This window comes from Leguminivora glycinivorella, chromosome 22 (genome assembly GCF_023078275.1).
Source record: "Leguminivora glycinivorella isolate SPB_JAAS2020 chromosome 22, LegGlyc_1.1, whole genome shotgun sequence".
NCBI lineage: Eukaryota > Metazoa > Arthropoda > Insecta > Lepidoptera > Tortricidae > Leguminivora > Leguminivora glycinivorella.
Genome location: NC_062992.1, coordinates 10212726 through 10225121, shown reverse-complemented (window position 1 = coordinate 10225121; position 12396 = coordinate 10212726). Strand labels below are relative to the sequence as shown.

At 37.0% G+C, this 12396-nt stretch overlaps 3 protein-coding genes across 5 annotated transcripts in view; 2 read left to right on the top strand and 1 right to left on the bottom strand.

Annotated features, from left to right (window-relative positions):
* The first annotated feature begins 407 nt into the window (after positions 1 to 407).
* Positions 408 to 6986, top strand: LOC125237738 (KH domain-containing, RNA-binding, signal transduction-associated protein 2-like). Of its 3 annotated transcripts, none has more exons than XM_048144906.1 (8): positions 408 to 742; positions 954 to 1078; positions 2075 to 2184; positions 3064 to 3278; positions 3962 to 4078; positions 5120 to 5337; positions 5853 to 6049; positions 6886 to 6986. In XM_048144906.1, the coding sequence occupies exons 1-8, from the start codon at positions 532 to 534 to the stop codon at positions 6911 to 6913; spliced, it is 1221 nt and encodes a 406-aa protein (XP_048000863.1). In that variant the 5' UTR covers positions 408 to 531; the 3' UTR covers positions 6914 to 6986. The 3 variants fall into 3 exon arrangements, with proteins under 3 accessions (XP_048000863.1, XP_048000864.1, XP_048000865.1); XM_048144907.1 differs by having other exon boundaries at positions 5853 to 6055; XM_048144908.1 differs by lacking the exon at positions 3962 to 4078 and having other exon boundaries at positions 409 to 742.
* Positions 6987 to 9891: 2905 nt separating this feature from the next.
* On the bottom strand, positions 9892 to 11304 carry LOC125237739 (dynein light chain roadblock-type 2-like). The gene is made up of 4 exons (XM_048144909.1): positions 11202 to 11304; positions 11047 to 11125; positions 10834 to 10934; positions 9892 to 10648 (listed from the first exon to the last, which is right to left on the bottom strand). Exons 1-4 carry the CDS (start codon positions 11202 to 11204, stop codon positions 10538 to 10540), a joined length of 294 nt encoding a protein of 97 aa, XP_048000866.1. The 5' UTR covers positions 11205 to 11304; the 3' UTR covers positions 9892 to 10537.
* Positions 11305 to 11455: 151 nt separating this feature from the next.
* The window catches only part of LOC125238037 (SH3 domain-binding protein 5-like), a 37382-nt gene continuing 36441 nt past the window's right edge, over positions 11456 to 12396 (top strand). Inside the window, exon 1 of the mRNA XM_048145322.1 lies at positions 11456 to 11620. Coding sequence (XP_048001279.1) covers positions 11570 to 11620 — 51 coding nt within the window. The 5' untranslated portion in view covers positions 11456 to 11569. The remainder of the gene's footprint in view (positions 11621 to 12396) is intronic.

Genomic DNA, 12396 nt, shown 5'->3' with positions numbered 1-12396 from the left:
ATATCTTAATGCGCAGTCTATTAGGCAAGATCTGTGGTGACTAGCACAATTAAAATTCTAGACGACCTTTTTCCCAAAATTAATCTGTTAGACCGTGACCTATTCTGATCGAGTAGGTAATGTATAATTTTCTAACTAGCGATTCTCGCGAATTTCGCGAATGCAAAAGTAGGTTCATGGTCATATGTGTAAGTCAAAATAAAAAGAGCTTTTGCTTTTCATATGTATGCTTATACGTGCCTTTAAACGACCAGCGGTGGTACTGCTAGCGACCTCTGACGACGAGTGGCGATCTAGTATCATACTTATACGCCGAAAGATGTCACTAAACGCCTGAAAATCAGGTCGCGCACTTGTTAGCCGTACATTAACTATTAGCCTGGCAACATTCCTCAACTCGCCGGCTTGACTTGACGCTTCCTTTTCCTGACGCGCGCGACGCAGCATTTTGACGTACGGAGAAGGAGCTGATTTAATTTTATTCTCAATAACTACTAAAATAAGTAGTCTAGATTTTCTTACGTGTAACGTATGATGAACGATAACAACGGTTACAATAATAGTGATTTTAAGCGTAACTCCAACCAAGACATGCAAGCCGATGCCGACCACCACGATCAAGATGGCGACGAAGGAGCAAAAATAAATGACAAAGCCGGAGAATACATGAGAGAATTGTTAAGTGAAAAAATCAAACTAAACACTGCTAAATTCCCGTACGCTACCAAACTCATCGACCAGGGTAAGTCAGTTTTTAGAATTTTTAAATTTCAATCGATTTTGTCATCAAACATGCAAATTTCGTAATTCGCAGTTATCTGGCTAATACAATGTTTTTAGTGCGTTAACTCTAATCCCAAAAGTAGCCTAAAGTTATCTCAATACAATAGCTACTGTTTTTCGTGTAATGGTTCAATATGAAATAAGATTTTTACAAAATGTGTCCCTTTCAGAGGTTACCAAGGTGCAAGCGTCAGGCCGGCTACCGCCACGGGACTTCAAATATGTCGATGTGTACCATGAGAAGCCGGTCAAAGTTTCCGTTAAGGTGCTGGTGCCCCTCAAAGAACATCCTAAGGTAAATTAAGTGTAGCATTTTACTGCGTATTCACTAGAAAATGTGTAAAAATGTATTGACTACAATTTTATTTGTATTCAGTTACTGTGATAGTTACTCATGAAATAAAGTACCACTTTGATGTGGGTTTATCCCTAATTGAAAGAAATCTCTATATTAAACTTGTAGTTCTGGAAAAGATAAGGCAACAGAAGGAAATAAAGTGACAGTATTAATTATGGTATTTTTGCGTGTGGTACTTAGGGCCTATACAGTCTGACTGGCACTCAAATGCAACTTTACAGGAACTGAATACTAACATGGTCAGTGTGAAATTCCTTTGTAAGTTACAGTCTGCAACAACCATTACATATTTTTCAAGCACAGTCCAACCCAATTAGATTTACAGTTCATTAAATTCTGTAATATACCTATTCAATTAAACCATTGCTCTATAGAACTGTTAATAAAAATACTGCTATTATACTGTATGTTGTAAATAGTGATGTAATATGGTGTAAGGTGACTGAAAAATGGTTTTTGAGTGGCAAACTTGCTTCTTGGGACATGGTATCTTCTGAGTAGTATTTATGTACACTCTATGAAGCAAACACAGATGAAACAATGATTTTACCCATTTAAACTTCTGTGAGATTTGACATAGATAGATGTTTTGTATCCAGGGGCCTATTGCATAACAATTTACAACTCATATTACAAGCGGTAGTCCCCCTCCAATTCATTTTATAAGAAAGAGAGTTCCACTTGTAATACAAGTTGTAAATTGTTATGCAATAGGCCCCTGGTAAGGCCATTTATTTGTGTGATGAGCACAGATATTTGTTCCTGAGTCATAGATGTTTTCTATGTATATAATGTCTGAGTACCCACAAGCATTCTTGAGGTTATGATGGAACTCCATAAATCTATCTAAGAAGTGCTATGATATTTTATTATTATGAGAATAAATTTCGGCTGCATTGGGTGCACAATATCAAGGGTGACTTTCCTCCACAGTTCAACTTTGTGGGCAAGCTGCTGGGCCCAAAGGGTAACACCATGAAGCAGCTGCAGGAGGAGACCATGTGCAAGATGGCCGTGCTGGGCCGAGGCTCCATGAGGGACAGGTAATAACACTTTGCTGGTCTAATCACAGTTACACTGGGGTTGTTTGGGGTTTTGACGCACTGCGAGAGATTGTATTCCCCAATGAGTGTTGTATTGTTTTAAATTTAAGATTGTATGTACTAACCCCTTAGGTTGTAAGTTCTACTAATAGGTGTATTCACATTAAAATAGATCCTGTTTATCCTATAAATTTGACTGGTAGAGAATGGCATCTGGCATTAAGTCCGCCATTTGTACTTTTTTGTATTGTGCAATAAAGTTTAAATAAAATAAATAATAAATAAATAAATAAATTTAGGCTATCTGCTAGGAGGTATGGTTGCATAGAATGAATTGATGATCCTGTTATCCCTGACAAGGGACATAGGGCTCTTAGATCTTCCACTTTTCACGATCCTGGGCGACTATTTCCAAATCCTTCCAGCCTAGTCCACTTGCGCCAGCCTCGTTCTCCACTGACCGCCGCCACGTGGTAATACAAGGCTGCCCCGACCGTCTACTGCCAAGTGATTGCCAGCAGAGATCCTGCTTGGACAGGTGGTTGTCTACCGAATGAATTAAGAAAAAATAACAGGGGCATGAGTATGGTCCAGGCTCCTGTGCAAGCTAGGCTACTGGCAAAACTCTCCATCCAGAGGAACTCTTAAGTGTCTTGACTTGACTCTTGGTCAAGAGTAGGGTTGACTTTCCTGCTTTCCTTTTAAGGCCCTAAATGGATCTTCTTGGATAATATGTAAAATATATAAGATGGTTATATAATGGTTTATTTTAAAATTCCATGTAAATAAAATTGATAAAGTTGGGCTCAAGATATCTTCAGCAAAACAGCATTCCACATCATCTTTCAATTCTCTCCTAACCAAAACCTTAACCCGCAGACAAAAGGAAGAAGAGCTCCGCAACTCCCTGGACCCCAAGTACGCGCACCTGACGGACGAGCTGCACGTGGAGATCTCGGCGCTGGCGCCGCCCGCGGAGGCGCACGCGCGCATCGCGTACGCGCTCGCTGAGGTCAAGAAGTACCTGCTGCCCGACGTCAATGATATGGGACACATGGGCCCGCCTGCGCCGATGAGGGAGATGGGACAGAGAGGTTGGTGGCTCTTGTTAAAATGGAATGGGTTCATTTTCCAAGATTTTCAGTTCTTCACACAAAAGCGAGTACCTAAGCTATGAGCTGTACCTAAGCTATGAGCTATTGGCGACAGAAACTAACACAATACGCGAAACTAACATAATAGTCGCTCCCATGTAAATAAATAAAAGAGACGCGATGATAGCGCGAGCGAGTTATTCGCATGCAAAGCTTGGAAAATGACTGTAGGTAACATCTTAAATATCTCACCAACTTATTTTTAAAGTGTTTCAGTACTTTAGGGCTTTATGAATGAAAACAACATTTTGGAGCATGATTCATGTCAAAATTTGAATTTTTATGGCCGTACTTGAATCACTTGAAAAGAGAAAAATGATTACATTATTGAGTTACCTATTTTTCAGGAGTATGAAGTCAGTAATTTTGAGCTTTTTTTTATAGATGACGTTTAGTAACGTATACTCATCTGGCAGTTGTGATTAAGATAGATAAAATAGTGATTATAGAATCAATTCAGAGCAGGTGTTTTTTTTATAATAGGACTTTTTTTCCATTTACCTCTCATATTTGTAGACCTTGGGCCCTGAAGACCTCATAGATGTAAACCTACCTCAGTCGAACCATTTGGCCTAAGGCGCCCTCTAGTTAGCTGGTAGTAAAGCGTTGCGGGTTGTCGGCAGATGGACCGCAGCGGCCTCTCCTATCCGGCCCAGGGCCTGGCCGTCCCGAAGTGCAATACCGGGCTTTCACGGCCACCAAACGGTCCCTCTCTTACCAGGGGCCTGTGGTCAGCGAAGGTGGGTCTACCAGTTTACCCTAGAGGTGGATCGAATGGAAGTGGAATTTGGCTAAATCACCTTTGCTCCTAGTTCCTCTTTTCCATCTTACAAACATTACTTGCCTAGACTCTTAGACACACGTCGTGCGACTAGTCCTGGAAATCCAGTCGTCTGAAGAATTGCGTGCATTGACCTATTTGTTTCTGTCTCTGTCGCACGCGCTTGACTGTGTAAGTGCGATAGAGATTGGAGGAGCACACGTGTTAATGGACGAAATTCTTTGTCCTTTATTCGATATAGTTGTGATCGTGATGTCTTTTCATGTGGGTTGATTGTTAGTGAAAATGTTTACCAAACAATAATACATTAGTCTAAATTGTGAATTCTTTTGGTAGAATATTAAATTGTTGGTTATATTATTTGTTGTCTCGGTTAGTACGTTTAAAGAGGGTCGACTATTAAAGAGAGTTACTGTCAAAGTAAAATGTGTAATCAACTAATCACAGTGCATAGACTGCCATCTCTTGACACAGGCTTAAAACTTTTGAACCTCAGTTTTGGCCCATATTCGAGCTTGATATGTTTTAAAATGTCAAATATTAATATTAGCGTCATCTAGCCGAGCGTACCCCAAAGGTGTATGGTTTTGGGGTACGTTTTTTCTTAGACTCTATCTGTCTATACGAAGTTATATAGGTCTTTGGTACGTTATAAGTGTCACAGGTCTCGGTTATTGGTAATGGGTTCTTTCTTATTTTATTACATAATTGATCATTATTAAAATGTAAATGGAATTTTTCTGTATATATTTTTGAACTAGTTTCAGTAGTTTCATCCGTCGTCGTCAACGCTTTCGATACAAACGCGATTCGAAGTCAGATGTGGCACGTAGACTGCACATTTACATAGCGATACGAGTACAAATCCACTCGACTCGCCAAAAAGAACGCGCTGCGTTTAGATAAAACTAAGTATTTTACTTCAGTGATTTAAAGTTATCCGAAATGAGAGCACGCGACGCATTAGACAAAAAGTGAATGGTGTTTCCGTTGTCCCCAGGGCCGCCGGGGCGCGGGGGCCCTCCCGGGCGCGCGCCGCGCCTGCCCGCGCACGCGCACCCCGCGCACGCGCACCACGCGCCGCACCACGCGCCGCCGCCGCTCGGCCCGCCGCGCATGCCCGGCAAGACTAAGGTCATTAGTATCTTGGATCGCGCCCGTAACGCCATGGAGTCTTCCTACGGTTACGATGACCCCTACGCCGCGCCCGAGCCGCCGGTGAGTGTCTTTATAGTTCACATTTTTAAGAGCTACAGAGCCGGGTTCGCCGCTCTCGCTCGCCGCATCCTGGACCGTGCCCGTTCCGCTATCGAATCTTCGTACGGTTACGATGATCCTCGCCTGAGCCCCCGGTGAGTATTTTTAGTGTTTCATATTGTTAAAAGATACGGATCCGGGTCTGCCGTGAGAGCCTTAAATAGGCTTAAAGAGAGCAGTGGTGGGCAAACTTTTTTCACTGCGGGCCAAAATTTGAAGGAATTTTCGACGCAAGGCCAAATTCGCACCAAAAGTGTAAATTTGGCCCACCACCATTGGGCTGAGAATATTCTCCATAGTACTCTTATACTCTGTCAAACGAGTCTGTCAGTAAATAAGAACAAAGAAAACTATGTGCATCCTTTTCTTTAGGATGCTATAGAAAAGGATACCTATAGTTTTCTTTGTTCTTATTTACTGACAGACTCGTTTAATAGAATATAAAAGGGCTCGGTGTAACAAAATGTTCTCCCCAGGTCCGCGGGCCACCTCGCGCGCCGCCAGCCGACGACTTCTACTACGGCGGCGCGGCGGAGCGCTACTACGAGGACGAGGGCTACGGCTACAAGGAGGAGCGCGAGTTCAAGTCCTCGCGCGACGTGGGCACGCGCCGCCCGCAGCCGCCGCACCGCGGCTACCAGCAGCGCCCGCAGCCCTACTCGCGCCCGCAGAAGTAATTGTTCGTAACCTGTAACGTAGTGGCCGGTGCACCAGCACATCTGGAACTCTACAATTCATTTAATCGGGAACTTAAGTTTTAAAAATGTTGTAGGGGCACCTTACACAGATCAACCTAGCCCCAAACTAAACAAAGCTTGTACTGTGGGTACCCACGAATCCCACAATATGTCCTGGTTTCAAAACATAGCCCGAAAACGGGCAATAAGGCACGATGGGAATCGCATTCGTGCGATTTTAGTTTTATTTGTTTTATACGGAATTATTTTTATTATTCCAACATAACAGTTATTAGAGATAAAAATAAAAACAAATTAACTAACTTTAATTAAATTCGTCAAAAAATACATTGACCAAAATAGACATCTATAACTATATCAAATATCAATAGTACTTTTTCTTTATTTTACACTGAATTTATGTGTTTAAACATGCACACGTTAAACAGCTCATTATTTCGAGTTACCCTTAGCATACACAAATCTTAAGAAATGCTTTTAGTATACTTAGACAGTTGTACCCATTGCATGTCGAATGTTTAGGTTCGTTTGTAGTAAATAGTTATTTTCATTATAATTTCGAGTGAAAATGTTGCCTGCACTTGCCACACGTTTATTATATTATTTTCGCTTGTAAATTGAAAAACGCTTCTGTTATTATATTGTGTAGTATAGCTCTTTATTTACGTTAACAAAATACGTCTCCAATGTTTTTTTTTTATGTGACCACATATAAATAAAATTGAAAACAAACTTTTGAACATGTTCATTAGATCTTTTTGCTACTGTATATTTTTTAGACAGTATTATTAACGTTTTTCTTAATTTTCAGGCCCGCTCCGAAAAAGCGCTCACTGTAAGTATTTCCGCAGTGAGTATACAACACAGGATCTAAATCAACACAAATATAATACAACAAGCAAAAAATCAAGACAAAAAACTAAAATATGGATCCAAAAACCGTGTGTAACCTTCAACTTGCAAGTACATAATTATTAGTTAACATATTATTAATTTTAATGGACCAAAACTATAAACATTCTTCTTATACAGAATAATGTGATAGCAAAATACTAAAATATCATCAGAAAATTATTTAGCTATCTAAATAATGTTATAAAGATTGTGGTAACAATTATTTCATTATGTTTTCAAGAAAATGAAAATGATTTATGTTTTTTTATCAATAAAATGTTGAAGAGGCGCACAAGAACGCATGCTCTGAAGAAACCTTAAAAAACTGCGCACTGACTTGGTAAATAGGTTAAACTTTTAAAATATTGATGTTTCGTGTAGACTTTTTGAACAAAAAAACTTAAAAATGCATCACTTGTGTAATAATTAAGACGTTGCTTCTAAAATAAGCTAAGGCATTGATAATTTCAACATGTTTTGATGTAGCCTTTAACACTAAAAAGCACTTGTAGTGTAGAAAATATTGCAGCTCTGTGCCCTTAAAATGTATCATTAAATATGACAAAACTCTTGTAAAAGAAAGGTACTTCACGTAGGGTTATTAAAACATGTTGAACCAATTATTTAGGTTTAAATAAATGTACTACACTAATTCTTGTGTGACTATGAATAAATAAAATTAAAAAAATAAAACAAAGATTTTTAATTGGTTCACAATTAATTTCTCCAAATGATACAGAAAGTTATTCGCAAATTTTCTAATACTGGGTTTTTACAAAACTGGACATCCTTACTAGTTTTACAATCAAATTATGAAATTTAATTTACAAAAGCACACGATTTTGTTGAAGTCTCCACAAAAGTTTGTAATATAGCTTCAAAACTAAAACGTGAAGTGTTGTCTCTAACTAAAAGTATTATGTAACAACCTGGTATTTTTTGCAAATAAAATTATTACAAATTAGATGGTCAATGGAGAACCCATCATACTGAAACCCTTTAAAATTAAAAAAGTACACGTGATTTAAAGTGGTCTATGGTAAGGATCTTTATGTTTGATGAATTACATAATTGTTGTACAGTAAACATAAATTGTAAGGATAGTCTGGCTATCACAACTTGTCAGTAAGCAAGAACAAAGATTAATCCCTTTTGGGACAGCAAAATTGACAAACTGATAAATGTTGAATAAATGCAGAAAATGTTATCTAATTAAAAAAAACTGGTAAGTCCCAGTATCGAAATCATAATAGTTTGCAAATTGAATATGAATGATGAGAAAAATAAAAGACTGAAAGCAATATGTGTATGTTGTGATGTGTTTCAAATTAATGTTTAAATGAAAATAAATCGATTAAAGATTATAATTAACATTAAACTGATGGTTACACGTAAATATAGCATAAACATACGAAAAAAAATTCAAGGATAATTAACATATAATCCAATGGACGCGACGAGACTACTGGAGGAGTGAGGATAAGTATAAAATTTATAATGAGCTCACAAATAAGTGTAAATATCAGAATTTTTATTTCAAACAAATTATAATTAGATATTTCACTGATATTAGAACAAATAAAGCTGGTCTTTCATAATTGATAGGAACACTTATTTCTGAACTAATTATTTCTTACATCATTTTGAAATAAACCATTGCCATATGAAGGCGGAACAAAGCCTCAATTTGGAAGAAACAGTACATATTTTAATCGATCGAGCGAGAGTATAGTGTGTCTAGTTCGGTTTTGATAAAAACTGTTTCTTATTCGGCTTATCCACATTGGCATTAGTTTATAAATGTATTTATTACTTTTCGTCGACGCAGGGCGGCAATGCACATTACCTGGTAAATATTTGTTTGATCTGTTACTATGGGATCCGCAATTTTATTTAAATTTTAAAGGATTATATGTATAGATGGCGCCATCACAGGTTTAACAAATTGATTGTATTGTGTGACATTTAGCATAAATGTCTGAAATTCCAAAAAAGCGTGACCGACGTAGGACTGTCTGGAAAACCTATGCTGACAGTCTATAAAATATTTCGACTTATGAGGCGGGTCCACATGAAACAAGCTGCCACAAGAAGCGTGTTTTGCCTCGGCCAGTGGTCAGCAGGCTGTCTGCGTCGGCTGTCCACTTTTTTTTTATTATGTCTGCTCTGCTAAAGAACCAGTCAGAGCCGAAATTCGTGAGGCTAGTTGTGTGTCAAAGACTCCGTATACAGATAAAGTCTAAGAAAAAAACGTACCTCGGTACCATACAGAAAAAAGGTATGGTGGCCTAGATGGCATTACACCTTTGGGGTACGCTCAGCTAGATGGCCCTAATATTAATATTTGACATTTTAAAACATATCAAGCTAAGAATATGGGCCAAATTGTTAAAACTGAGGTTCAAAAGTTTTAAGCCTGTGTCAAGAGATGGCAGTCTATGCACTGTGATTACACATTTTACTTCGACAGTAGATCCTCTTTGTTGTGTGTGGTCCCATGCATAGAGTATATTGAATAGTATGTCCCATGTATCGATTTTATATGCAATTTCCATGACTGAAGAGAAGGGTCTTTATCCCATACATGCATAGTGATGTATATATGCATTTTTAACTGACCGCATGTCTTAATTTAAATATCTTTGTCAAGGTCATGCATTTAAGCGTTTTATACTTCATTTACGGGTCAATTCACAAGAGTTGGCACCTAAGGACGTTTTGCAGATAAGCATAAGGACCTTGTAGGCATAGAACGCCACAGACGTGATTGCATATGAAATTGATTCAGGTGCATTTGCTGGTGATTTGATTTTCAGATAATGGGCGTGTTTTTTAGAGGATTTAATAAAGACCTACTTTTTACAACTTGTTTTATTCCTGTTTAGACAGTAATTACAATCTTCCCTTACAAATAAAACACTGGTTGCATATAAAAGTGCATTTATTAAGATTTTATATAATAATACACTTGTTATAACGTTAGTGGCTTGCTCAAACAACTTCAAAAGCCACTACAATGTTTGTGATCAGTAGGCGCGTCCAGATATGGCTTAACTTCTCACGCATTACATAAATTATTATAAAAATTTATTTTCCATGAACCATTGAAGTTCTACTACTATAGATCTGGGATATAATTACTTAAAAAATGCTAAGTTTCAATGTTATAGTAAAAAAAAAATCTAGTTGCGCTATTGAAAAGATAACTTCAATAAGTATCTAACTGTAAATAAATAAAAATAATTTCGTTAAACTTAAAATCTACATACTTAGCTTAATATAATATGAGTTATGATTGCCACAGTTATGAGAAAAGTAATTGGAATTTATCAGTTTGTTGACTTTTACGAGCAAGTCTGGGTTGCAAATTATGATTGAAATGTGCTGGTCTCTAATCTATAAAATTATTCAAAGCAATATGAACTCTTCCTATATACATAGGCATTAGAGCTCCTAATTCTGTCGAATTTTTATGATATTTAGACATGATATTGACTATGCATTTATGCCGTTTACTGCTACATAGAGACCAGTTCCAGAAAAAATTACTCTTACAACTAGTGATTAGATTAGTCCGATGTGTTTTGTATGACAATGAGTATGAATTCACGGTCCGGAGCAATCAGAATCTCATGGCGTTTACTCCTCACACGCAGGAATGTCAAGTCATTGGAGGAATCCTGGAAAAGTAAGTATGGAAATTATGACTTCACAATTAATTCAAGAATACATTATGAATTGCTGGATATCTAAATGAATAAATACATCTAGGTGGCGTCACATATTCAATACAATAAAATTATACATTTGCAGATTTGGCTTTTTTAGAAACACCATTTACAAACAAACATTGTTTGATCCTTACCATCTCCCTGACAACATTCTTAGCTTTCTCTGTCAGCTGTCCAATAAGACCAGAATACAGCACTGAAGTAGCATTATCCAAAGAACTTTTGATCGGAATGCCTGCAATTTCAAAGCATTTTCGTGTGACTTGTACGACAATAATTATAACTTAGGATAAAAACTCAGTAAAAGTTAGAAAGTAACTATGGTAACGTGAGAAATTCGATCAAACCTTCGTGGTTCACAATGATCACTCCCATTACCCCTTTATGGGCCTGAATCCGCTTGATGGTTTCCTCTACTTCTGTAGCCTGAAAAAGGAACACACGTTATAAATGGTACACTCATCAAAAAAGGCGTTAATAGTTCATAAAACTGTTAAAGTACCATTTTTCGTTAAAAATTAGTAGCCCACTCGAAATTCACGTTTACGTCAAAGTGCGATGACAAATCTTTGTTTTTTTTTATATTTACAATATTTCGGATTCCCACAGAATAGGCAGATCACAAAAACTATTTAAGCCCAGTGTAAAATCGCTATTCAAACATCAAGAAACAAAAATGTACTGTCATTTTGACGTTTGAATCATCCAGTCAGTGACAGACAGACGTTTTCGCTGCTGTGATTTACTGTACGAAAATTTGCTTTATGCAGCAAATGTCGTACGGTAATTAAGAAAACAAACCGAAATACTATAAAATACTGTATATTTTGAATGTAACTTAGTTTAAAATGTATATAGTTTGAGTGAAAAATGAACGATAGCGCCGCAGAAAGCCCAGAAACGCTGGACCCTAGAGTACAGGTACTGATAATCGATACTACCGAGCTAAGCCAAGTGTTACGGAGTCAGGATGCAGTGGATGGGATCTGGAGTACCTGCGGAAGAAGTCAATTGCAATCATTGTATAATAATCTCAGACATACCTTGTTTTCATTGCGTGGGAAACTTTTTCTTTATTGTTCTGTGGTACTTTGTATACTCTCTGCTATTAATCATGAAATAAAAACCTCATTATGGGATATATACATTAGTTTTTTTTTTTCATGAATAACACATTTACATATTCCAATAAGATTCTTATAATTCAAAATTTAAAAAAAACTAACTATTGATAAGTTTTTTTTTTTCACTGATTTCTACAGTTATGTTAATTCAAAGTTTCTATTTATGGTCACAATAGAGTATTGTACCAGTAGGTCAACTGGTTTGTGAGTATGTATTTAATTTGTTTGACCTAGACTAGACATGACATCATAATATTTGTGTAGATCTGTAGGATGAGTTCCCTCTGTTTAGTTAGTTTTAAATTAAAATTAGAAGCTGAACATAACAGTTATTTTGTACTTTTTTTAATGGACAACAAAGTGATCTATTTAATTTAATATTTTTACTAGTTTTATTTTTGATGAATAAATTTGAACACTCAAATTTATTTATGAAATATTTTGAAATACTTATTGAGTAAATTTACTCAATGATGTTCAGCATTTTACATTTTTATGCATATAATTAATTGTTGTGCTATTTGTATCTAATTTAAAACTAATCAATGAATGTTAGACAGTTTAGACACTAAG